Genomic DNA, 26,898 nt, shown 5'->3' on the forward strand with positions numbered 1-26,898 from the left:
GGAATTCTTATAAAAATGGGACTAGTTGCTTGATATCATGAATATCTAACTGCACACCCCTGTCCCCCAACTCTTGCAGCCCCGTTTTGATTCTTGTTGACATGATGTTCCTAGTTTAGGGAGTTTTAGCACTTGCTGGGTGTAATTCCTTAGGTCTTAGGAATGTTTAAAAATACCGTTCTGTTTTCTCCCAAGTGTGGGAGGAGCGGACTGTTGCATGACAAACAAAAACAAGAAAGTATTTCCATGGTTGATTTTTCTAGAGTGCCTCACAATCAGATCTAGTCTTGAAACAACTTGCCTCAAGTAGCTGGAAGGCAAGGCCTGGCTGATCTTGTTTTGCTGGTGGGGAAACTGAGGCACAAGTGAACCCGAGTGGACATAAATGCTGGGGAAGAGGGGTTCAGCTCTGCTGTGGGGGACAAAGGGCAGGCCTAGGGGCGGAGTCCCTGACACATTCTAGTTCATCTTCACAAGCCATAGCAGACAGAACCAGATCACTTAAACCTTTGAGTTAGAGAGAGTTGGTGGCAGAGTGGACGCCCCTAGTGACCAGGAAGTTGATAGTTCATTACTGAATACGTATTTCCTGAGTGTCTGCAATGTGTCAGGCACTGGGCTAGGGATTGGCTTTTAGGCTCCGGTAAGATAGAAATGCCATCTGAAGTCCGCAGAACATTTACAAGAATCGACTCATGTCGTAAAGAGAACGAAAATTTCCTTTATCAACATTGATTTGATACTTGCAGACCTGATTGGATTATTAGTATCCCGCATTTGTAAACATATTTTAATTGTTTACATCAGTGCCCCTTGTCCCAAGCGAAGTTGCAGTTAGATCTGAAGTTAGATGTATGATTTGTGATAACTTCACTGTTCACCATCAGCCTCAAACAGAGGGAGATTTCCTGGAGGTCTGTGGTGGGCCCGTGGCTATCCCCCCACCCTCCTGTCTTACCTAACCCCCTTCCTTGATTTGGACCTTCAAATATCTTGAGCTTCTGGGCGGCCAGACTGGGTTACAAAAGGGTGATGGACAAGGTGAGATGTCTCTGTTGAGGAACCGAAGGAATACATTCCCCCACTGCTGGAGTGGAGTGGAAAGTGTTTCTGCTTGGATCGTGGTGGGTTCTGTTAGTGTCTGATGGTGGGGGGTGTTGGCTGCAGAGTTCAGGCTAGCCTGGGGAAGAAAGCTGAGGAGGTTTCTGGGGAAGAGAAAGGCTGGCTCTGAGGCAGCTTCGTTTGCAAGCAGAAAAGTACTCACACTTGGATTTAAAAATAACAGAATTTTCTTAACACAACATCAATAAAACAAGATTCCCCAAAGCAACTCTTGATTTGCTCAGTTCTTTTGCTGATGTACTCAGAGCGGGCAAGGCAGAACGGGTTCAAGATCCTTTCCTTTGCTCCTTTGGACGTGAAAATATCGCATTCATTCTTCCAGCCATTCCCCCCCCCCCCCTTTTCCCAGGATCAGAAGTGTCTGTTCTTGTCATCTGGAGGCCAGCATTGTTCTCTCACACCTTTTGGAAACACAGCTGGATTACAACAATCCTTAAAAAATTAGTATTGTCACATACAAATATTTTCCTCTGGGCACTGAAGGATGGGTGTAATCTGAAGTTTGAACCTGGAGCCAGAGATTTATTTTCTGTTCCTGGCTCCTTTTCTCATTTGCTGTGGGAAACCTGCAAGTTACTAATGCTTCAAGGAGACAAAACTGGGATTAGGCGAGGGTAAGCAGGTGTGTTACAACTGATCTGAGTCAGTTGCAGGAAAGTGGTGGTAGCTCAACCTCGGCTTAGAAATCAGGAAACGTTATTAAAAATAGCTTTCTTTGAGGTTGTTCAGAAAGATTTATGCTTAATCTTCTAGTTAATCAAGAGTAGATCTCAATGTCTGGCTCTAGCTACACATATGTGTGTCTGTGTACGTTCCTCTAGATTTACTGGTTGATGTGTTAATTAGAACCAACTAGCTCCATTTATGATAACCAATGTATTAGTGCAAAGTCATTAATTATTTGGGATCGTGTTGTGGTGTCCGAAGTGTCTGGAATTCCCAAATGGAACAGGGGCTGTGCATTGTGATTCTGTCACAGCTGCGAATGATGTACTCCAGAAATTCAAAACCACAGAGCCTCTGCATCACTCTTTTGGTGGTGGTGGTGGTTGTCAGTTTTATCTAGTGGAGAGTCCATGAAACGAAAGGCTAATGGCGACGTAATTAGAGGAACACAATAATAGCTCCCCCTTCGACCCAACCGCTGCTATAGGTAAACTGGACGCTTATGGCAGGCCATGACTGGATTCCAGTTTGGGGACCCTGTTCTCTGCTCTCCCAATAATACATGAGCATTTGGGCCTTTGTTTGGGGGTGTCCTGTAGGCTGCCTTGGGCTTGATCCTTCTCCAGGGCAGCGAGAATTCTGCTCACGAACGCTGCCTGCGTGTTTTCTTAACTCATTTCTTAACCATGACACTGGGCGGGGGGGGGGAGGTGTCTGAAAAATCGAAGGCTCTTCCAGAAACACTGCACCGATTCCTGACTCACTAACCGGCGAGAGTCCAGGACTCCTAAAGCCCTTGGAGGACACTGGCTGGAGAACCCCCTGCGCCCGCTCGCACGCACGCCCCTTCCTCCGCATGCCTCACGTCCTGTGTGTCAGTCTTTGTGAATGAATGATGTACACGCACTCGGAAAACTATGCTGCTACTGGGAGGGGGGGCAGGAGCGGGGTGACCAAGTCCTCAAGAATGCGTGGCGAATCAGACGGACTTTCCCGAAACGGCCGCGGCAGCCTCTGCACCCAGTCTGTTCGCGCGCTCTGGGTCCTTCCTGGCCGGGCAACGGGCTCAGCGCCCCGCCGGCTCCGCGCTCAGCTATCGGCGCGGCCGGGCGGCTGGGCCTCGGCAGGCAGCGGGCGCGGGCGCGGGCGCTGGTGGCCGAGGAGCTCCGCCCCGCCTTCCTTTCGTTTTTGGGCCGCCGCCGCCGATTGGCTGCGGGTCTCCGGCCCCGCCCCCGGAACGCCCCCGCCCCGCCAGCCCCGCCCCTCACTCCCCCCCCGCCCCCAGCGGAGATCCTGGGGGATGGGGGGGGGGGCGGGCGCGCAGACCCGGCGGCCGAGGTTCGGCGCCGCGAGAAACGCCCTAAAGAGGAGGGAGAGAGGGAGGGAGAGCGCGGCTCCGGAGAGCGAGAGCGAGCTGAAGCTGCCTGCCGGCGGAGAGGAGGACTGGGGCGAGGACGAGGAGGAGCGGGGCGAGGCGCAGGCGAGGCTGGGACCCGGGGCGCGCGCACTTCTCCGCAAAGTGCCAACTTCCCGGGAGAGAGTGCCGGGCGCGCACCTTCTGGGCGCGGGGAAAAGTCAGCGGGAATTTGAGATCTTAGGGAAGAAAGTCGGACTCCCCCCGTCCCCCTTCCCCTGTTACTAATCCCCATTAAAAAGACAAACAACAAGAATAACAGCAAACTTGCTATAATCCTGTCTGCCCCCCACTCCTGGCACCATGAAGGCGGCCGTCGATCTCAAACCGACTCTCACCATCATCAAGACGGAAAAAGTCGATCTGGAGCTTTTCCCCTCTCCGGGTGAGTGGTGACTGTCGAGGCCCCCACGCCAGCTTTCGGCCAGAGGCTGGGGTCCCCTCCGCTTCTCCCCCTTTCCGCCGTTCCCTCCCAGGCAGTGCGTTTCTGCCTGAGCGAGGCGATGCTGGTGGTAGCTGGAGCAAGGTAGAGAAGAGGAGGAAGACTGTTGGTGGCCTGAGACCCTTGTTTGGGGGGTGGTATTTATTTTCACAGCTGTGTTTTTGTGAGTAGTGGGAAAAAGCCTATAGAATGTCCAGCACCCTCATTCCTGTTTTTTTTTTTTTTTTTAATCTTTCCAAATGAGCGAGCACGCTCTGGCCTTATTCCTTAGCGTTAGGGGGGATGGATACTGCGCAGAAGACATCATCCGCTGGCCCTGCATCTCCCAGAACTGGAGCTGGATGGAGGGCCCTGGGCAGTAAGAGCCGAAACAGTGTCTCACTGGCTGGCCTACAAGCACATTTTCAAACGTCTTGCCTTCCTGAGCTCCTCTGTCACATGTCCCTTTGCTATCTGGCTCTTCTTTTCTGGGTTGAGGGCAAGGAGGTGGTAGGAGAACTGAAATGATCATCTTAACTTCTGGAAACATCCTGATTCTATTCATGCAGGTTACTTAGCCTATCCAGATCTTTCTCATCTGCCACATGTTTGTCCTCTGGTACCAAAGATCTGTTAGAAGAGAGAAAACATCCTGACCCCAGACGTGACTTTGGGTCTTTGGTGGGTGGTGTTATCCAACTCTTTGATTTGAAGGATTTAGAAGAAGGGGATAAGAAAGAGATTTGATTTTGTCTTAGACACAATTTTTGATGCTAAGCAGTTTCACGGAGTCCAGAAGTCCTGGAATAAATGCAGTTTGAGAAGAATAGATGTTTTCTTTTAGAATAAGGAACCGCCAGCTATCCTTCCAAGATGAGTGATTTTAGAGGTAAAGGTATATATAATAAGATATGGAGAGAAGGTGATGCTTTCTGGAAAATAATTAATTGCAGTGACCTGCTGCTCTGTTGTATCTGATTATTGGTAAGTTTAGCTGCTCTTGACTTTGGTTGACACTTCTTTGCCTCTGCCGTCATCAGTTGCTTATTTTAACCCTTTCTTCATCTGCTTAAACTTCCAAGCCAAGCTGATGTTCTGTCCTTCGGAGAGATCTTCCCGAAATGTTAATGAAGACATGGCCCTGTCCTCTCCCGTTAGACCCCCGAACCTTCAACCCCAGTATTCGGAGTTCCAGTGGGAAGTGCACAAAGAAGGCTAAGCTTGTTTGTTGTCACAAGGATGATGCCGGTCAGAGCAATGCTGAGATCAACTAGAACCATGGAGACATTTCAGGCACTTAGAGCTATAGTTCAGGAAGGATGTCGTTGTGCTGGTTGTGTTTGGGGTTCAAGGAAGCCAAGAATGAATTCTGTTAGTCACAATTGATCCAAGCCGTGTATCAAAGAAATGAAAGGATAGTTCCCAGCAAAGATATAAACTCAACTAATAGGTTCTTTCCTTAAGAATGGCTTGTTTATGTGCGCGTTTATGGGGAAGAGACAGATTTGGCTGTCTGGGAAGTATCGAGTAAGATAGGTCAGTCCACATACCTACAATGGATTTCTGTGCTGGGAATGAAGAAGCGCCCCTGGGAACACGTGTTTTAGATCGCAGTAAACAGCTGAAGTCATTTTGGGGGGGGTAATTTAATATTATATATTAGAGATTTTGAGCATATGGTGGTGTTATTTTGGTTATTGATAAAAATAAATCCCAGGGCAAGTAACTTTGCTTAGCATTCCCATCTGTAAAATGGGAATAGTAAGCCCTAATCCTACAGTCAAAATCTGTTATAATAAGTGTCTTTAGAGTGCCTCTCTTTTTCAAAAAAGGCTGACAAGCCACTGCTCAGGTTTTGTAATCAGCCTTCGAGACAACAAAATTTCAGCTGGTCAGAGAAATTGGGCAATCTGCTGCCATTCATCACAACGAGATTTGATTTCTGGGACTGTCTTGGGGGAAAATAGAGAAACTTGAAAATTTATAGAAGTTTTAGTTTATGTATTTTTTCTGGATTTTTAGTAGCATATATGTGAACATTGTACCCATATCTCAGAAAGGAAAATAGAGGCCCAGAGAAGGTAAGTCACTTACTTAAGAAAATCTCGTAAGCCCATGGCTCGAGTAAAATCAGTCCCTTTTTCTAACTTCTCGGTGTATGTTGCCTTGAGTAATACTGCAAGTTACCTTTGAAACACTCAGCAAAGAAACTTCAGTTGAGGCTTAACCTTGCAGGTGCATGGATAGAAGAAACACTGGCCAGGGCTGCCTGCCTTTGTTGGTGGGTGGAGAAGACACTGACTAAGTGGGGATTTGCTTTGCCCATCAGACCATATAGGACATGTGTTTAAAGTTTAACTTTTCACAGCGTGGCTTTGTGTCCACAGCTGTGACTTAAATATTTTTTCAGAATGATTCTTTGGGTCGTTTAGTTTCTTAGGTGTGGAGACAACTAGTTTGGGATCTTATCTGGCTTAAATAATTAAACCAGGATTTCCCTCCCCCCACCTTCCCCAATACATGGGAGCCAGTAGGGAGTCAGTAGGAAGTGGGTGTTGAAACAGGAGCCCTGGGTTATGTGCCTGTCTTTGTGGCTAGGACCTGATCCAGAACTTTTATTCACATTTCTTCTAGATTGAGACCTCCCAGGATTTTCAACAGCTTTAAGTACCAAATTAACATATATTTTGGAATAACCTGGGAATTGGATATCCCTTGGAAGTGTAAAGTGGGTATACCATTTTGATTGCAGTAGGTGATGGCGGGGGGGGGGGGGGCTCTCAGATCTTAAATGGGCTAAAACAAACAAAGCCTTGGAGAGTGGAGTGTCCACGGAGTCCCCTCCTGGTGTGGAGCTTACTGAGAAGGGTGGAGGCTAGGTGCCAAAGCAAATACATTCCCGAGCCGCTTCATTTTTCCCCTCCTTCCCCATTCCACCTTCTTGGTGAGGTGAGCATAATGTCCAGAGACCAGCAGGAGTTCTTTCTTTTTTTTTTTTTAAAGACTTTATTTATTTATTTGACAGAGATAGAGACAGGCAGCGAAAGAGGGAACACAAGCAGGGGGAGTGGGAGAGGAAGAAGCAGGCTCATAGCGGAGGAGCCTGATGTGGGGCTCGATCCCAGAACGCTGGGATCACGCCCTGAGCCGAAGGCATACGCTTAACTGCTGTGCCACCCAGGCGCCCCAACGAGCAGGAGTTCTAATTCTGGATGTTCACTACCCCCATAGGGGATGTGCCTCGATCAGGGACTCATATTGCCCTTAGAGATAGGAAGATTTGTTCCTTTCGCCGTCCCTTTGGTCAGCCTTTGTGTCTTCATCAGTGTAGACAAGAGAGAAGGGCAGAGCTGCCCAGGCTATTAAGCTCGCTCATTCACTGTGCTTCCAGTCCCCTACGGACCACACTCCATTAGTGACTAACGAGCCCGGTGGTTCAGAGCCCAGACTCTGGAGCCAGCCTGTCTGGGTTTGAATCCCAGCTCTGCCACTCACTAGCTGTGTGACTTTGGACAAATTACTTCATCTCTCTGTGCTCTAGCTCTTGCATCCGCAAAATGAGTGTAATAACTGTTCGATCTTTTAGGGCTGGTAGGAGAATTGTGTCTCTTGATGTGCAAACAATCTTAAAACAGTACTGACCCTTAAGAAATTCTCCACTGTTAATTAGAAAACAAGTTGACAGAAAATGAGCCTGACCAGTGTAGAATTTTCAGGGGCCCTTGAAATGTTTCATAAGGGGCTACTGCTCTATTATGCACCTCCCCTCCTTTTTTGAGAGGGCAGGAAGGGTCAAGTTAAAAGAACTCTTGCACCACCTTGGCTGAGATCTCGTGCCAGTGGGGTTCCATGCTGTGCCTCACAGAGCCAACACAGTGAGCCAGGTAACTTGCCGAGTGTCCCAGTACCTCCAGGTCCCAACACAGAGCTAAAGAAAGGGGCAGGGGTCGGTCAGTCACTTTGGGTGATGGAGGGTGTCAGTGCTACCTCTAAGCAAGAAGGCCACCAAGACTAGGGGCCGGGGGGACATTCGAAGGGCTGATGAAAAAAGCAGTGGTTCAGTTATGCAGGGTTGAGAAAGGCATCGTGTCCACTTCTTATAAAGTATCGCACATTTTATTTATTTATTTGGTTGGCAGAGTTTGCATTCCTGGCATTTTTGGTTGGTTTGTATTGCTGTTTTTTTGTCTATGTAACTTTTTTTTCTTTCTTAAAGAGACCAGACCACCCTGGAGGAGGATCACCACCCGCCTCCCCCCACCCCCACCCTCCCCCAGGAGACAAACCAGCCCGTGGTCAGCCTCCCAGAACCCAGCTCACTCTGGGCTCCAGCAAAATGCTCTGCAAGGCAGAGAGCTGGTTAGTGTAGGTCAGGATTTTTCAGGAAAGCAGGGCTCTCTCTTTCAAAGAGCACAGATAACTCTACAATGGCTGTAGCAACAGCGTAATTACAGACATCTCTCCGGTTTGTGGAATGAATAACCCGTGGCTATAGTGGTATCCCATGAGCTGGCATGGAAGGTAGAGTCTTGCCATCCACAAATGACAAATTATGGAGCCCCCATTATGTACCTGGCACTTCCACATCAAATAACACTTTTTTACCCTTCACACTAACTCAGGTGGGGAGAGCTATTATTTTCTCCATTTTTCAGATGAGAAAAATGATATTCAAAGAGGTGCATAATTTGCCCAAGGCCACACTGTTAGAAACTTACACACTGATAAGCTGTGGCAGGCATTTTATACCTAAAACAAAAGCACCATGTTATTCATAGAAATTCTGGAAATTAAAAGGGGCTGTTTAAAACAATTACATATATATGTGTGTGTGTATATATATATATATGTATATAAACAATTACAATTATATATATAAACAATTATATATATGTGTATATATACAAACAATTACAATTATATATAAACAACTATATAGATATATATAAAGGGGGCATATGAGAAAGCAGTGATGGTGGGTGCTCTGGGGGTTGAATCGGTGCGGGACTTCCTGCCACCTTGCATGACTCTCCTGAGCTTAGGGAGAGGCCTGTTCCATGGGCAGGCTCCAGGCCTGCCAGTCCAGATGTGGTGCTTTAGGAAGGTGCTTGCAGGTTCGAGCCAGGCTTGCCTCAGATGGCCAAGCAGAGAACTAGGGTTCTTGTTTTTCCAATGTCTTCCAGATGTCCTTCTCTCTCTCACAGGTGGGGAGGCGATTATGTTCACTTCCAAGGTCACATCCTTCCTGGAGCCTCCTGATGCTGCCTGTTTTGCCTCTTGCATCACGGACACAGCTCTGCATATAATCTCACTCACAATCTGGCCCACGAGAGACATAGATCAGCAACGAGTTTGTTTTCTTAATACAGCAGTAGTTTAATTTTCCTGCTTCCAAAAGAAGCCACAGGCCCCTACATTTGCTGTCTACACACCAATCGTTTTATTTTTTCCCAACTGAAATGTAGTATTTTCAAGGCCATTTCATGGGTCGGGGGACTGTGTGTAGTTATCCTGGCACAAGGAGGGAGGGCGAGCTTTGGGATTCTACCTGTAGACCCACCAGCCCTCCACGACCTCCCCTGGCTAATCGAGAAACACACACCCCGACCACTTGTCCCTGGGTAAGATATGGGTTCCTCTATCACTGCCTTATGGGGAGCATTTCCTCCAAGTAATTAATATCCTGGGACCCACACAGTCATCATAGAGGTGGATTTGTATATTGACAATACAGTCTCCATATTTTTATCTGGCTGCTCCAGAATGAAATGTTGGCCCCACTTCCCTGCTCGTACAGAATGTCCGATGAGAATTGCTCTCCTGTTCACAGCCTCTTAGGCCCACTCTTTGCTTACAGCTGCTAAGCAGTCCTTTACTCAGCATTGAGAACATTAAGACAACTCCCAAATCTATCATTTCTATTTGTCATGTGTCTGTGGCTTCGCTTTTTTCAGTTGGGTTCAAGACATCTTTTTTTCAAAATGTCAGTAGATGTTTTTCAAATTGCATAAGCAGGCTATTTCTACTTGGCTAATTTTCCGAAGCCCTGTGCCTATCTGTGTTACTTTTTTCTTTTAATTGTGTAGTTCAGAGTCTCCGTGCAGATACAGAAAGAAATTGGTCTGTGGTGTAGGTTGCAGGAGATCCAATTTCATTGGCAGGGAGCCATGCTTACAGACACACTCAAAATATTGCTGTTCAAGCCATAAATATTTATTGATCATTTGGCCAACTTTGTCATATTTCCCGGGTGCTTTCCAGTTTGTGCTGCTTGGGTCCAAGTCTGTCACTAGATGCTCCCCATGTTGCTTCTTACTGTCCCATCAACTTTTTTCAATTGTCCTTTTCTGAAGCATTTAGTTCTGTCCCTGAGAATTGTAAAATACTGACCTGGATGGTGCTTTAAGACCCAAAGTAGTATTGGCCGGTTTTAGGCTATTGGATTTCAGATCTTAATGGTGTATAGGTAGTGAGTTCATGTAATTTACCATCTAAACTGGGACACTTTTCAGAATGTAATGGGCACTGTGAATAATTATACTAGAATGATGGACGTGAGCTGGGACTCTCCCAGCAAATGAGGGTCACACCATTTAGACACTGAACTTTGATGATAATATTCTTTATACTATCTATTCTCAATTGTTAACCTTGGGGTTTAGACCATCCAAAGTAAGCTACGAGGGCCAGATTAAGAGTTTGAAACAATTCAAGTTCAGTGTGGTTTTCCCCCAACCGTGAGTTATATTTTTAAATGTGTTTTTGACGCATAATATAATATTTCTCAGAGCCTGAGAAACAACTACAAATCAACCTCAAACAAGTTCACTTCAAGCATTTGAAACCTCTCGGTAGCTCTGGGGAGCTATGCTAAGCTGTTGATTTCTGCTTTGCAAGGTTCTGCAGAGGAACTGTAAACTTTTTGCACGTCGTGTGTGTTGTGTGTCTGTGTGTGTGGGGTGTGTTTGTGTGAAAATGAACTTTTGAGTAGGGGGGAAATGTCATCATTACACAAGTGAAGACAATTAACATTTTTGCTTTGTTTTGTTTTAATGCTTGTCCAAGATGAGAAGTTTTACTGATGGGATCAAAAAGGGCAAGAAAAAAAGGAGGTTTTTTTGTTTTTTTTTTGTACCATTAAAGTGGGTAAACACAAAAACAAAAGTAAAAAGCAAGCCCTCAGTGCTTTAGGAGTGGAGGAAGGGAATGGTGGATTCAATTGCAACATCTCTTTTGGCTAAAAAGGAAGACAGAGAAAAAAGGAGTAAGAAAGTATGAAAGAACTCATAAAGGAACAAAAAGAAATAATCGAAAATGAATAAAAGCATTGAAGTGGTTATTTCATAGACTTTTGGAAAAATCCTCATAGGGACTAGTCTTGGGTGGCCAGGTGGGTGACCTTGGCTCTCCATTCTTCATCTGTGGAATCTCTTCAGGGGTCTTTAAATCCCCTGCGGATGCAGGGCTGGTGGGGGTAAATCAGATGAGATCTTCCCTGGGCTCCACATGCTTCCATGGCTGAAAATGCAAGAAGACCGTTGTGGGAATTTATGGACCTGCATGTGGATCAATGATTATTTATATTTTCTGTGCCTGTTGGGCTCTCTCTTGCAACACTTCTAGGCTAGAATAATTTCGCAGGTCAACTTCAGGGAGAACATGGCTATTTCAGAAGCATTTGAAGGAGGCGTAAGAACAGGGAAAGGATTATTTTAGATAGAAAGAACAGTGTGGGAAGAATGCCGAAAGTTTAGAGTAAAATAAAAGCTTACATAAATATGAAGAAAACTACCTTGATTGTAGAAAAGGAAGAGAGAAGGAAACGTGAAGGCAGGACCCATGTGAGAACATTTTGAATCTCAGGATGAATTTTGCCTTTGAAGGTAGGGAGGGTTTAAGGACAGAGAAGTGTTACTGAATAGGCTTCTGAGAGAGATTTTTTTTTTTTTTTTTGGTAGCATTACTTTACCTCCTACTCATACTGTTAGTTGTTAAAACCTCTGTATCGGTTTATCAGAATAGGCGTTAAACCTCAGAGTAGATGACAGAATCAATCAGGTACCTATTTTCAAGGTACGAATGGAAAATAAAACATCTAGGTCAGGCAAGGGCATTCCTGAGCCCAGGGAGTGTTTGTAGATCCATGGTTTTTGAAGCATTTAGGAACTCTTACTATGTGGTAGGTACTGTAACGGCTCTCATCGAATGCCATTTTTGTGTGATAACAGTTTTGTGCTAGGGTAATTCATTACTTAGCGTTCATGTTTAAAATAAGAGTGTGTTGTTGAATCTGATTTTAAAATACCCTTCAGAAAGTCCATCAGCAGGACATTTTTGGTGGAAGAGTTTCCATGTGATGACCTTTGTACTTCTAGTATTTGTATGTTTTTTCTATCTGATATTCCTTGCCTAAAACTCAAGGGAATTCTGTACACTATACAAAGTTGTCTTATGTCACTGGAATACTAATTAAATGTGCGGACTACAGTGAGGATTCATGCATGGTAAGGGGAGACTTAGGAGCATAGTAGGAATAAATATTGTGAGTAGGGGGTACACTCTGGGGGGGCCCATCATTGCTTGGAGAGTCAGCAGCCCTGGAGTTTAGCCATAGCTTTGCACCTGTTTGTCTGCGTGACCTTGGGCAAGTCATTTCATTTTTTCTGGACCTCATGTTCTTCCTCAGTCAAATACACGAACCAGAGAAGATGACCCGTAAGATTTCTCTTTACCCTGACATTTTATGATTTTAGAGAACATTTGAAATAATTCACGCTGGGCGAGAGCATAGAATGTCACTCAAGAGGTCGGCAAAATGAGGATGTTTTTCTCCTAATCCTCACATTTTGTCCATCATTGGGAGAATTTGGGATACATCTGTGAAGGTTAGTAACTCTCGTGGAGGGAGGTGATGGAAACTGTTCCCGGCGTCGCTTGCCGTTGGAGAAACCGGGCACATTGTCTCTGGGGTGACACTGGACCAGGGGCAGACCTTCCTCTTGGTCCCCCTCGATGCAACAGCTTCCTTGTCCCATCAGCCTTTGCTACAGTTGTAGCGGAAGGCAGTTCCAGTGTGGGGTCTCGTCTGGAGGAAGGAGATGTAGGAAGGAGGGGTCCGGTAGGTGAGGCAGCCGGCCCCAGCTGCATCCTCCAGGCTGAGCATGTGAGCAGTGAGCAGATTCTGTCTAAGCTGCCACTTCTCAGCGCACCGCTCGGGAGGGAAACAGTCCCCTCCGGCAGCAGGAATGCGTTCTGCTGAAAGCCACCGAGGTGCCTCTTCCTGACATACTCGGTCAGTCAAGGCCCCTGCCTCCTGTTTGTATAGAGGGAAGGGCCCAGGCCTGCTGGCTCTGGCTGTTCACGCAGCGAGCAGCTGACTCTTCTGCAGGCGCTGGCCGTCCGGCCGAGTCAGGGGCCACAAAGACACCACCTGCTTTAGTGGCCCCAGCCAGGTCCCTGAAGGTACAAGCGGGTGCTGGGGCGTGGCGAGCCCAGGCCGCCTTGCTTCTCAAAGGCCGCTCTTTGCAGCCGTGGAAGAGTGTCGCCTGCACACAGCTGTTATCTGAAAATCATTTTCTTGATGTTATTTCTACACTTTGAGAAAGGCCTGTCACAATTTTCCCCTTTTCTGTCAGCGGCAGGCGTCTAAGGGCGGCATGCCAGTTTGGGGAAAAACAAGAAAAACTGCCATTGGTATCAAGGTACACTCTATCTACCGGTACTTATGTGGGTCCTTCTCTCCCCTCATCTTGCCCCTTTCCCCCCCCCACTAGTTGCTAGGTGCTAATTATTCATCCGCGAGGGTATTCATGTGCTGAGGGCTTCATTATTTTACACTAACTGCCAATGGCTAAGGATTATTTCCATTTCACAGAGGAAGATACAGAGAGGTTCAGCAACTTGCCTGAGCTCACACAGCTGGTGAGTGCAGGGCTCTAGATTTAGACCCACTTACTCGGAAGTTCCGGGTCTGCTGCCTCCAAAATGTGCAGAAATATTGGGATGCTTGTAGAATTTGGGGGAAACACTCAGGTCTTTCATGTTTATTATCCACCAAGTCCCTTAATACTTGTTTATAATTTGGTAGCAGTTTTACAGTTAGACACGTGACTTCACCACACTTGAACCTCAAGGTAATTTTTTTAATTAGTAACATTTTATAAATGGGACAACTGCAGAGCAGTGATTCTGAGTTGTTGTTATTTTTTCCCCCGAGTTTACACGGTCAGTTCAGTGGCAGAGTTAGAACAGGAAGCTGTATTCCTCCAAACCTCCTGACATTTCCATTCAGCCATACGCATTTTCACTATTTCTTTGATTTGGTGAGTACATAGTGCATTCAATGTTAATGATAATAGTAATAATAATAATAGTAATAAACATTAGCTCGAGATCAGAAATGCCAACAAGACACCCTCTTCTCTTTTGTAAGAAATAGATTTCCCCCACATATTTTATATGTAGTTAGTGGGTCCCACACAGTTGGCTAACTAGTGAGCTCAGAGTGGGTTGCACAGATGACTCTGACACAGGATCCGAAAAATCTGCATAGCTTTCCATGATGCCAACGCACTGGCCAACTAAGTAGGATGGCAAGTTAGTTTCTTCTCAAGAAGTTAAAAAAAAAAATGTGAGTTACTCCGCAGGCTTCTAGATAAATATGCAGTTTCCCTCTGGGATGGGTTGACTTTGGACTTGGAGAAATACATTATTTTTTAAATATAAATAATTTTGAAAAGAATCCCTGTCCAACCTGTTTTGCTATGTTGAAATATATAGTCTTCTGTGCCTCTGTTTATCCATTTTAACAAATGAGGTCCATTTTGATGACTAGCAGGAACTTCAGGTAGCTGGAGGGGAAAAAAACCCCCAAAAACTGAAAAACAAAAAGCTTTGAATCTCATACTGCATTTTATGAGAAAGAATTGTGTCAAAAAGGTGTATAAGAAGGAATGATATCTTAGATAAGTGGGGTTTTTTTTCCCCCGTTAGTTTCCATCTGGGGCAGGGGCATTTGCCATGGCACCTGGTATATACACGCCCGAGTTGAGCAAACTCATACAATGTGTTGTTCCTTAGCAATAAAATAAGCCCCCTCCCTCTTGTGTCGGTCATTCTGGAAACTAGAGCGTTCCAAGGTGGTGACAGGTTGTTACACTGAGAAGTATCCCCTTGGCATGTTGTTGTTTTCCTCGGGGTGAATGCAATCCTAAGTAGCCTGCAGTGCCCTTGGGAGGGCTCTGGATTGTAGGACAAGAGGAGATGGGAATGGGGAGTAGAGGGTGGTACCCCTGATTGCAGCAAAAACAGAGATAATCATGTTAAGTTTGGCACTTTGAATCTCAGCCCTAAACTTAATGCTTGCCAGGAAGATCTCGTCTTTCAAGGCGAATCTTAGTGTGGCTGGAAGTGTGTCTCCTTCTCAACCTGACCTTTGGCTTCGTGCTCTCCACTTGTGGGGAGTTTGGGTCAAGCCGAAGGAGCCCGTGGTCTTACCTTTTCCCGGTTTGAATGTTTTCTGTGCTTGAAACTGGGCAGGTCTTCTTATAGGTGGTTATCCTTTTACCTTTTATTGCCTGGTGTGGGAATGAGGAGAGCTGGGTCTCTTTTTACTCCGGGATGCCAGACACTGCCACATCTCTGTGACATTGCTCTTCTCTTTCCACATCTCTGTGACATCGCTCTTCTCTTTTGGAAGAAGGGTGCTCGATCCTCCTGCGAGAGCTGCCTCTCCTTGGGAGAGTGGGAGAGTTCATGAGCTCAGGTTTAGAAAGTACTCTGGAGTCACTGGTGATACAAGAAATGTTATTAAATTAAGGAGAGATATGATACAGAGTTACGATACTGAATACATACGAACTAAGGGTGAGTCATGTGTGTGTGTACAGGAAACGCATCCTTGATTTCACGTCAGATCAAGAGTTCAATCTTACACCTTCCTTGCCTCCTAATGGAAACCAAACGTTCTTCAAAACTGCTGGTGCTTGTTTTTGGTCTTTGTATGTATCTGGGTTTCAGTTTGGAGGAGTGAGAGGAGTAAAACTAATATTTATAGAGTACCTACTATGTGCCAGGAGAATGGTAGGGTGCTTGGCCCTAATAATCACCTTCCTTAAACAACTCTGTGAGGTTGGTCTTTTAATCCCCCATTTTGAAGATAAGAAATTGAGTCTCAGAAAGGCTCAGTTAATTTTGCCAAGGTTCTAGAGCTCTCAAGTCACAACTTTGAGCTTAGATCTTTGCAATGACAAAGTCCTCCCAACTTAGAATCTGTTCGGAGAGAGAATTTGCTAACATTCTCATCAGAGGCTTTGTTTTTGGAATATCATTTTGTGCATTAGGGCTCCCTCAGGCTCCTCGTTATTGTCAGGGTAAGGAAGAAAGCATTCAGTAAATCTATAAATATCTACCATTGGGATATGTAATACAGAGAAAGCCCCCCCCCCCAAAAAAAGTTCCTAGAATTGTCACTACGCCTTTTCAAATTCAAAATGCACAAATGAAAAGTCACCAACTAAATTCACCAAGCTTACCTACAGAACTGAGGCTTTGGCCCCCATTTTCCAGATTGGGAAATCGAGGACAGAAGTAAGAGCTCCACCCTTGCTTGAGAATTCTCCAGGGAGGGGACGTTCAGAGGCACAAGTCTAGGCCTTGAGGCCACTTGATGCAACAGGAATGTTTGTAGATAAATAAACACACATGGAATGAATCAGTGTCTACATGGCGGACCTGCAGTTAACCTCTGATTCAATTGCAGATTTAAAAAAAAAAAAAGTATCTATTGCTTTATTTCTGAATTTTTGAAGGTTTCTCTTAGGGGGGCTTTGTGGCTTTTCCACGCCCTCACCTGTAGTCCTTTGTGATGGATGGGCTGATGGGGGAAATGTGAAATTCCAAACTGGCTTCAGTGTCTCCAAAGGATTTGGGGTGCTGGACGAACAAAACAGCGATTTTGTTTCTTTAAAAATGAGATTGGGCCCTGGTGACTTGCCTCTGGGTTCATAGGGTTTGGTGGGGTTGTGCTGCTCGCAGGCATGCTGCAGACAGCGAGCGAGGAGCAAAGATGAGTCCCATCTCCCGGTGGCCCTCGGCTGCCTTGCTTTCTAAGAAGAGAATATTTTCAGTGTTTTTATGGGCACACCAATTCCAGGGAATTAATATTTGAATTTCTAAAAGCTGGTGGTGCAAGATAGGTTCCTCCTACGCAAACCCGTCACAAATCTCTTCGCAAATCTTCTCAAAATGCCTCACTGCAGTGTACCTTTTATAGAAATTGTATTTGCTTTTTCTGTTTGCCGGGTGGATTTGCGTATGCCACAAGTTTCTTCCCATAATCTTAAGATCTCTCTATATTCTCTTTTTCCCATTTGGTGGATGAGACATCTAAGTGCAAGGGAAGGGATTTGCATTTAGGTTCATTTAGGTTGCTCCGTAGAAAGTCATCTTTGTCCCCAAATCACAGTCTGCCGTTCATTATGTGGGTGATGAGGATGTCCCTCACTGCAGGCACCATGGTGTCCTGGGAACAGCAGGCCTGACGTGAGCTGGCCCTGGGTTTGAATTCAGACACTCTGCTTGCTGATTTGTCCTTAGGCAAAGTATTTAGCTTCCGTAAGCCTTGTTTTTGCTGATTCTTACAATGGAGAACCTAATAAAGAGCTTTCAGGGCTGTTGTCAGGATTTGAGAAAATTTGAGACAATACTTTTCCGCTGCCACAGGGTCTCAATAAATGGTATTTTATCATTATCTTGTCGGCCACCGTGTGCATTGCTGACAGCGCTCTTATGACTTCAGTGGTTGTTAAAACTGTGGTTACTGTTAACCTGGTTACAGAAAATTTTCCACTCGACACCCCCTTAACCAGCGGGCCAGAGCAGTCCCTGTGGCCAGTTAGCAATATCTTCTTCCTCTCACGCATACTTAACCAAAACTTGAGTTAGGACTTCGGTCACGTTTCCAACCCGAAAGCATTATTTTCAGGCATTGCCCCTGCCTCGTCTATAAGGATGTTTCTTGGAATTGCAGCTTATTAGGGAGGGCACAGAACGATTTTAGCTGTGTAAGGACTCCCTTCTTTGCCTTGGGATCCTTTCTTTCCTTGGGAGCGACCTTAGGCAGTCGAGGTCCCGGACGGAGCCTCTGCTACTTGTGAAAAGAGCAAGCCAGGGGCAGAGCTCGCTCCTCCCTGGGAAGGTCCAGGCCAGTGAATCTGTTTGGCAACCTCCTGAAGATAAATCAGCCTCAGGACTGAAAAATCCCACTTTGTGTCCTTTCCACACGCTGCCCCTTCCGTCCTCCAGCAGATGCCTGTTAGATCTCCCCAGTTCTAGCTGAATCTCCCTGACATGCTTTGCAGCTGAAGATGTCTGTAGAAACCATGCAGCTCTGGAGTCTGCCAGTTGCCAACTGCAATGGTCAATTTATAGCCAGAATCTGGCACCTAGAAAAGGGGATCCTGTGTCTTTAAACAGCTGTGTGCCAGTGTGTGTAAACGTGCTTGCTAATCCAGTGACTAATTCAGTATATTATAAAGCAGCAATGAGCAGGCTGCCAAGGCAGGGCTGTCTCCCAACTGGAGTGGGGTGTAAGGCTCAGAATTCTTCCTTGAATTCTGCCACACCACCCGTCTCTGGAACGGACTCGAAATTTCATCTGTCTGCTCCCTGCCCCAGGGTCAGCGCTTGCCTTCTCCTGGTTCCTGTCCTGCCCTGCGCCCGTCTGTTCTCATTCTCCTCTCTCTCCCTCCCTTCCTTGGGTCAGTTTATTTACTCATCTGAGGGTGGAGCTGTGCTCATTCTGAGTCAGGCCACGGAACCAATCAGAACTGCTCTGGGGCATTCCAGGGGACAAAACTCATGATCCCTCTTGGAAAAGAATTTTCCAAAAGATCTCTTTTGGTCACAGTGCTGTGACTGCACCTTCCTCCGGTTCACATCCAGTGAGCCTGGCCCGGGGGTGGGGGTGGGAGGGTTTGTTTGCCTGAAGCTCTGTTCTGCCTGCGCTTCCTCTGTCTCCCTCCAGGGGTGGGGAGAGAAACGTCCAGAAAGAACCAGGTCTGATAATGATTTGCTTTTTCTTGAAAGGCTTGTAGATCGAAGTAGGAGTGCTTGGGCAGTGTCTTCTGGGGACATCTTTGGGTAAGGGGAACATGAGGCGTTCTGCTTGCTCCCGGTCTGTGGCCCTCCCTTTAGGCCTTGCCTAGGTGGCCCCGCCTCGGAAGTTGTAGACACCGGAAGTTGTAGACTCGGCAAGTCGGCCTCTGAAAGTGGAGCTTGCCCGGCCTCTCCTCTGGTCTCCAGTGGGCAGAGCCTATGTGCTATCTTAGGAGGCTTCCTCGTGGCACAGTCCCAGCCCCTCAGTCTTCCCTTTCCCTATAATGCCATCCTTTGGAGTCCTACATCACACCTTACCCCCCACTCCCGCTGTCTTGCACCCCTACAGAGGACATCAGCAGGCCGGTTCCTGTCCCCTTCCCCAAAGCTTCTGGAGCCCAGCTCCCACCTCACTTTGTCTCCATTGCAAAACCTTTGTCTTAGTCATCGTTTTGTCGCTCATCACAAGATGTGACTGTGTGGCTATTGCTTGGGGCCTGTGTGAGGTTTGTTTCCCCCCACGAAAAGGGAGGGTCTGTGTCTACCAATCACAGAGTTGTTGCTTGGCTCATAGCAGGTGGCTCACTAGCTCTTAAAAAAAAAAAAAATATATATATATATATATATGTACGTATATATGCATATGTATATATACACACAGACACATATATATTTAAAATTGAGATTTTAATTTCCATAACATAAAATTCACCATTTTAAAGTGTACAATTTGGTGGTTTTTAGTATATTCACAGAGTTGTACAGCCATCACTGATACATAATTCTAGTCCGTTTGCAACACACCATACCCATTAGCAGACAGTAGCTCTTTTTGAATAAAGGAATGCTGGCAAAGCTATCCAGCAGAGGACGTCAGGAGGTGGACCCATGTGTCCTGATAAGAGCCCCCCCACTACTCTCCCCTGATGCTCCATGCACTTCCTGGGGGCGGGGGTGCTCTCTGCCTGTCCCCAGGCTCTAAGGACCTTCTTGCTGCCTGCTGCCTCATCAGGCAAGCCCCAGCTTTATTTTGGTGGCTCACTTGCTTCGGCTCCACCGGGTAGTGAGCCAGTGGACGTCTGGGCAGAGATAATGAGTGCTTTCACCATCTGCATGCAGACCGTTCGGTCCGAGAGCTGAGGGCTGTGGTGGCTGCAATTTCCTAATGGCTTCCTGATGAGGCAGAGCCATTTATTAGCAGCGGATGAGGGCTGAGGGCTGCGCATCTCAGTCTCCCTTTCCCACCAGACAGATGGGCAGATGGAGAGTGGCTTCTGCTCCCTTCCCCTTTTGCATTGATCACTTTTTCTCTGCTCTCCACCCGCTGGCCTATCACACCCATTGATCTGGAGATCGGGTCTGCCTGGCGACTTCTCGGCCACAAGGGTTTGCCACTGGGAGAGGCATCCGGGGCGGTCTGGTCTGGGCCAGCGTGGGCGACACTGTGGGGCAGCGGTGGGGTGGTCAGAAGGTTTGGGGCCGAGAGGCTAGGCCTGTTCTGAAAGGCGAGAGAGAGAAAAAAAAAAAAAACCCTGGAGAGGCGAAGAGATTACAGTTAGGTGTATTTCCCCCTAAATCCTTAGCTCCCTGCATTCTAAATGGATTTCATTTAGAACTGGAGCTGCCGATGTTGCTTTCGGACATGGCCTTTTGAGCCAGACATATGGCCTCATTAATTAGAAGCATCAGGTTCAATGTACAGGCCAATGCCCCTGATTTTATGTTCTGGCTTTGTCGGTGGGGTTGGTTGTATCCCCCAACCCTATCACTGTGTCTCCATTACTGTATTTGGAATACTGGTGGGACTTGAATGGTAGTGTTACAGACCTTTGACTAGCATGATGGTCATCTGTTCTTTTGGTGCTTTTCAGATAAAGGTCACTAGATCACTAAAATTAACCGCTGTCCTCACTCTGTCTGGATTGATGGGAACAGCACCTTCAAATTTTAGAGCTGTTATATGCAGTGGTATCATGCAATTGAAATTAGGTATTAAAGGTTGCTTGCTTTATAGTTCCTGGTATTCAACTGGAATACCAAGGAATTGGTATTGGAATTCCAGGGAAACTCTTCTCTAGTAGAGCCTGACCATTGTTATTGAAAGCTTATCGTCTGGAGTAGGAACAGGTAGCATCATGGGTCTATACAGTCCCCAGTCCCGTTTCTCAGATCTTTGGATGCATCGTTCCTTCTTGATTCTTAGGACCTTGGAGAAGAGCAGTGTTTGTCCAGAAGGATGAACCAGGGCTTCATAGTGGTAAAGTTAGGAGGGAGACCACCCCCTTCCCCATGCACTGCTAGGGATAAACAACAATGGTATAGAGGGAAAAAAAAAATACTGGACAGGGAGTCAAGAGGTCTAGAATTAGTAACCCTGTGACCAAAGGCAAGTTGATGTTACCTCTCTGAGTTTCATTTTCCCTGTCTGTAAAAGAAAGGGTTTGATCTAGCTGACGTCTGAAGGGCCATCTAAGGCTGTGTTCCGGGAATAGTGTGGGACCCCTGACCAGTGACAGAGCTCGGCTCCTCCTCCTCTCTACCCACAGCCTGCTTTTCATTCATCTTATAATTACACCGAGTTGCCAGGAAGGAGAACATCCCTCCAAGGAGTTGTTAAAGTTTTATAGCAAATTCTATAAATTCCTCTTTCCTGCTTTTGGGCCCCAGATAAGGCTTTACGTGTCATAGAGCCATAGTGAGGTCGATATAGAGGAACACAGAGCCAAGGAAAAGTGTGAACACACAAGTAGAGTTGGGTGGGATGACAGTCACTGCCCAACACCATAAAAAAGGCCAAAGTTGAAGCTATAGGGGCCAAAATTATAGATTAGGTAGGTCTAAACAAACTTTGGGGTAGCCTCAGATGATAGGTTTAGCAGTGAACCCGATGGTTTACAGAGAATACCCATAATCCCTTTGAAGCGATCTCTCTGGGTCCTAACTACCTCCTTAGCAGCTCAGGGCACTTGAGCTCATGCCCTGCAATTATTACCTAAATCCCTCAAAGCAACAGGATTTCTGATTCCTCATTAGGAACGTGCATTTGGATTTACTGAACTGAGTGCGGCCTTTAGTTCATGAGCTGTTGAATCCATAAAGCCTGATGCTGTAAACTCCAGATGTTCCACGTTCGGGCCATGCCATCAGTCTTTGGTACATTTTATCTGGTGTGCAGGCATTAGGGAAGACTGATGGAGAGGTCTAGAGAAGGGCTGCCTCCTGCACTTGCCAAACATACGATGGGTGGGAATTCTTGCATCTCCTCTGATGTCAGCCCCACTTCAGGGTGGGAATGTGTGTCTCTCTGCCTTCTCCCCACTCTGCCATGTGGCTCCCATGTGGCTCTCTTGAATTGCACCGGGGATGGTATGACAGGGCCCTTGGAGTAGAAGGGAACCTTTAGCCTGTTGGGAGGACGTTGCGAGGAGGTGGGGAGCGGGTCAAGGAGGCAGTGTTGGAATGAATTTAGTGGGGCAGGAGAGGTGGCCCATGCGCCCTCTTAGATCTTCAGTTTGGTGTAGTTTAGGTGGTCCGATGTGTCATCTGGGTCTCAGTCTCCACCATCTGCCTAGTAGGAAAGATGTACAGGAGCGTTTGCATGTGGTGGCCTTGCACAGATTATCTCAGCTAGCCTGTAATTCAAGTTTCTTAGACCACGCTCAGATGGCCGAAACTCTGAGCGTCTTGACGCAGGCCCTTCTGAATTCACTGGGGGTGGGGGTGGGGTGGCGAAGGAACACGGCACATCACATTAGACCACTCGCTGGTGGCACCCACTGCAGCCTTGTCCAGCACTCGTCTGCTCGGAGCTTAAGCTTTTACATTAAAAACCGTTGCCTCTAGTTCCCTGTGAATGTGGTGACGTGACCCGGGATGGTCTCAATGACACATCCGAAGCTAGTTAAATGAAAAAAAGGAAAATGATCTTATTTAGGTTCCTTTCGGCCTCCTTAGAGTTGGTTTTCTAGGAGCAAGGAGGGGAGGTGGTGGTAGGATAGGCATGAGTGGGAAGCTGAAATGACTCCTCAGGGGATCTCTGTGAATCCCTGAATTTTGGGAGATGCCAGCTTTGCACTTAGGATTCTAGGAGGCTGTCAGGTTGGACTGGATCCAGGAGGCGCAGTTGCTGGCTACCGGTTGCCTGTGGATGCTGAGGGCCGTCAGGGGAAACAGACAATGCAAGGGTGCAGCAGGGGGACCACCTGCAGGGCTCACTCCTGTGTCCCCACCCCTTCTTCCCTGGCTCAGCTCTGTTCATCTTCATTTTAGTGTCTGTCACAGGCTGATGAGGGCACTGATGATTCTCTTTAGCCTGCTTCTTGGAGGATTAAGAATCTAAGTAACATGGTTACTGTATTATATACCTGAAACTAATATAACACTGTGTGTTAACTATATTAGAATTAAGATAAAATAAAATAAAAGCTTAAAAGAAAAGTGGAACCCTACAAAAGAAAATATAAGTAACAGGAAGGATTGGAATTGATGATCACTCCAAAGTCATGTTAGAGCAGAAGATGACCTTTCCAGAAGAGAGAGACTGTCAGAAGGGGCTGAACTAAAGGGGAGGCAGAGATCTTCAGGAGATGTGAAACACACAAATCTGTGAATTTCAGCTCCTAGCCTCCTTGTGCTAGCTCCAAAGAGGTGAGGAGGGAACTTTCCCATAGAAAAAAGCTCTTTTGTAGTGCTCTGAGATATGTGTAATGAACAGATCTGATAAGACTCTTGTATCAGGAACCATAGAGTTGACCTCCATCTACTGGTTGGTCTTCCTTTGACATCCCCACCTTCCTTTGACTTCTGTAGAGAAAGGCAGTAATTGCCTTGGGCTGGCTGAGCAGTGGTTACGATTGTGACCAACCCTTCTCAGCCGTGGCTGTATTTTAGCAGTAGGCAAGCAAACTTCTTTACTGGCCTAAAGAGATCCTTTAGGCTAGGAAGAAACTATGCAAGCAGAAAAGGAGCCTGTTCTAAGCAGGCAACATTCTTGGTGACCTCATCTTCCTCCCAGCTCGGGTCCAGTTGGAGCTGTGCATACAGGGCAGACTTCCAGTTCCTCCTGTCTGGGACTAACAGTGGCAGATATAAATAGACCAAGACTTTGTCTGTAGCCATTGTTCTCTAAGTGCCCATTGTTTCTGGATGCAAAGTGGCTATAACGAGGGCTCTCAAGCTCTCTCTCACTCTCCTTCCCTCCCTTCCTCCTTCCCTCTCTCCCTGCCTCCCTCCCACCCCCCTCCTTCTCTGGGTCTCTTTCTCTGTCTTTCTCTCCTTCACAGGTCTGAATCCCAGCTCCATTTCCCTCAGCTTGCCTTTGCTCTTGTCTGGCACTTAGAGAGAACCTGGGGGGAACTGGCCCCACATTGGGCACAGCATCTGAATCTTTTTTTTTTTTAATCTTATTTTTATTCCATTGAGGCTTTTGTCCAGGTCTTTCTATGATATATTTGTGGTCAGGATTAGGCTGCGTGGACTCAACCATGGTAAAATCAGGACTTGTAACTGGTTGAGCTGCTACACCCAAAAGGGTCTTGATGAACGTGTCAGTGTCAGAATGATACATGATCTCTGTTGTTATGGGGCTCAGGACTTGGTCACTGCCTTTTCAACATTTTTATCAGGGGCTCGGATTAAAGCAGGATACAGAAAACATACTGAGTTGCACATGGTGCAACGCTCATGGGATGAGGACAGATTCATGATATAAAAAAAGACCTCTGCACCTGGAAACAGGCATCAAAACAAACGAGGTCCAGTTCAATATGGATAAATGTGAAGCCTTACACTGAGGTTAATAAGATTCAGTCAATGGATAGAGAACTGGTTCAGCCTCAGTGTACCTTGAGTGGCCTTTGTCGTGTAGCTGTTGGAAAACTCAGTATTGGTCGCTGCCCAGAGAAGTGCACAGAGTAGGGGGATGGTCTCATTTCTTCTTGAAGAACATCATGTTCTCCTGGGAATGTTCTTGATGCTCTTTAGGAACATGGGCATGCAGGAATGCTCCTGGGTGGGGGCAGGGACAGGGACAGAACCAGCCCATCATGAATGCTTGAAGGAACCACCAAGGAATTTAAAAACATGGATAGAAGTGGTGACAAAGGGATGTTAAAGCAGTTGGGAAAGCGATAGAGGAAGAAGGATGAAACTCGTATGCGTGGCTTCAACCCACAGAAGGAGAGTCAAAGGCTAGACCTCATTAGAAGGCAGATTTGAACTCAGTGTGTGTGTAATCATGAAGAAATCGTGACTGCAGTCCATGAGGAAAATGGAGTGGCTCAAAAAGGGCAGAGCAACTGAATGTCTTAGCAAGTCAGGTGTCTTCCTAAAGGACCGCTGGGCGCCCTTCTGGGAAGGATGGTGATTGGGTCTTGGGTCCGGCCCGACCTCTCCTTGTCGTTACTCATTAGCACATCATCCTTTGTCCATCTGGGGAGCTTGGGCGGGCTGCGTACTTAGACTGTATAGCTGTCACTGGCTGTGGCCTCCCTGTTGAGAATATTTGTCCCTGTACTGGGAATGTGGACTTATGTATTCTTCTTTTTCATTGTGGTTTCCCTGGGTTGAAAACAGACAGTTGCACTGTGTGAATGTGTATGAGTATGCTTTTTCCTTCTCTGTCCAGATTTATTTATTAAAAGAAAAACACATCTGCATAAAAAAGCCTTAGAACACAGGAAGAATGTCCACTTTGTTTTTCTTTCTGTAGCACCAAGACATGTGGGGTTTCAGCTTCCTCTAAGGGGTTTTTGAAGACTGGCTTTCATCTCAGACAAGGCTTTTTCCCATTGGAAAAAAGGGTCCTTTTTTGGTTTAAAAATGTATTTATATAATGTATAAATAAATAAGAAAGTCGAGAGAGAATTTCCTTTCAAAATTTATGGAAAAATGCTGCTTTCTGAACATCATTAATTGGAAGTTGCTGTCTCTCCCAGCCCTCTTCCACTCTGCTCTCTGGCCTTTATTCTGGTTTAAGATTTCCCAGTATCTCCTTCCTCTGCGTTCTCCTTTCTTTCCCTCTCTTCCTTCTCTGCCATCTGCCTTCCCTGCCAGCTCTTCCCCTCCTACTCCTCTCCCAGCTCCTCCCTGTCTGCCCCCCCGCCCCGTGGACCCTGCCGCCCACCTCGCGCCCCTCTTCCTTCTGCCTCTCCTGGGCTAGCCTTCAGCGACTAGAGCCCTCGCTGCAAGAGGCCTGTCTCTGTGTTTGTTTCCTGCGTGGGAGGGAGAGGCAGGCCTTGAGAAAACAGTTCAAAAGTGCAGAAAAACTTTACCTCTTCCAGCCTAAATAAACGGGCTCCACTCCATTTGTTTGCCCAGATTTTTCCTTTGCCCGTGGAGAGAACTTCTCATCCTCCACCTTGAGCAGCCTGGCCTTTCTGGTGATCCTCACGAACCCCCCACCCCCCCACCATGCCTGTCTTGCCCCCCAGACCAAGTGTCAGGTGGGCCCTGAGCTGAGTGGGTTAGGGGAGGATGTGCAGAGAGGCCCCTCCGCTCTGGGGATGTGGCTGCTCTCCGCAGAGGGTCTCAGGGATTGGGGCGCTTTTCTTCTCACGGAGGAATGTTCTCTATAATGAAAATGTTGGGGGAAACGGAAAGAACTGTCCTGGTGTTCAACATTTCCGCCGCCCCTGCTTTAACCTCTGCGAATAGGTCTGGGCACAACACACCTGGCTTTAACATCGGAGGGTCTGGGTTTGCGCGCCGGTCAGACCACCGCACAGCCCTGACCATCTTAGCAAAGTCACTCAGGTGACCCCTGTGAGCCTCGGTGTCCTCACCTATGTGGTGGAGATAATACGGCAAACCCGGTGGTTTTCAGGGGCCTGTTAGAGTACGAGGAAAAAGGTGCTGTAAAACGTAAAATTCTGTTCTGATAACAGTACTGAAAGATCAGAGGCAAGTGAAGTGCAGGTAAATTGCTTAGCGCAATTAACCAGCATCTCCAGGGTCTCGGGGAGGGAGGCATCAAAGGCCCATGTGTAAACTCGACGTAGAGGAAGCTGGGATTATAGCAAGATGGAACGTGTCAGATATTTTCCCGAGTCTCTTTGAGTGGGGTGATCCTGGGCCACGTTGGCTCCAAAAGCCTTATAGTCCTGTCATGAGGATTTTCGCTGATGGCAGGACAGGAGTTTGGCCTCACTCAGAAGTGTAAGACAGGAGAAGAGCCCAGAGG

General features: G+C 46.8%; 1 protein-coding gene across 7 annotated transcripts in view; it reads left to right on the plus strand.

The window, feature by feature from the left end:
- Positions 1-26,898, plus strand: part of ETS1 (ETS proto-oncogene 1, transcription factor) — a 128,700-nt gene that overhangs the window by 59,537 nt on the left and 42,265 nt on the right. Inside the window, exon 1 of one of the 7 annotated variants that reach the window (XM_045783774.2) lies at positions 3,123-3,587. The exons of 4 other annotated variants lie outside the window; for them this stretch is intronic. In XM_045783774.2, the coding sequence (XP_045639730.1) occupies positions 3,506-3,587 (82 nt within the window). In that variant the 5' untranslated portion in view covers positions 3,123-3,505. Of the gene's footprint in view, positions 1-3,122; positions 3,588-26,898 lie in introns of those variants that run through there. 2 more of the 7 variants (XM_087868288.1, XM_045783775.2) reach the window with 2 other exon arrangements.

The sequence above is a fragment of the Ursus americanus genome, chromosome 16, assembly GCF_024610735.1.
Source record: "Ursus americanus isolate L20-20 chromosome 16, mUrsAme1.1.p, whole genome shotgun sequence".
NCBI classification, from domain to species: domain Eukaryota; kingdom Metazoa; phylum Chordata; class Mammalia; order Carnivora; family Ursidae; genus Ursus; species Ursus americanus.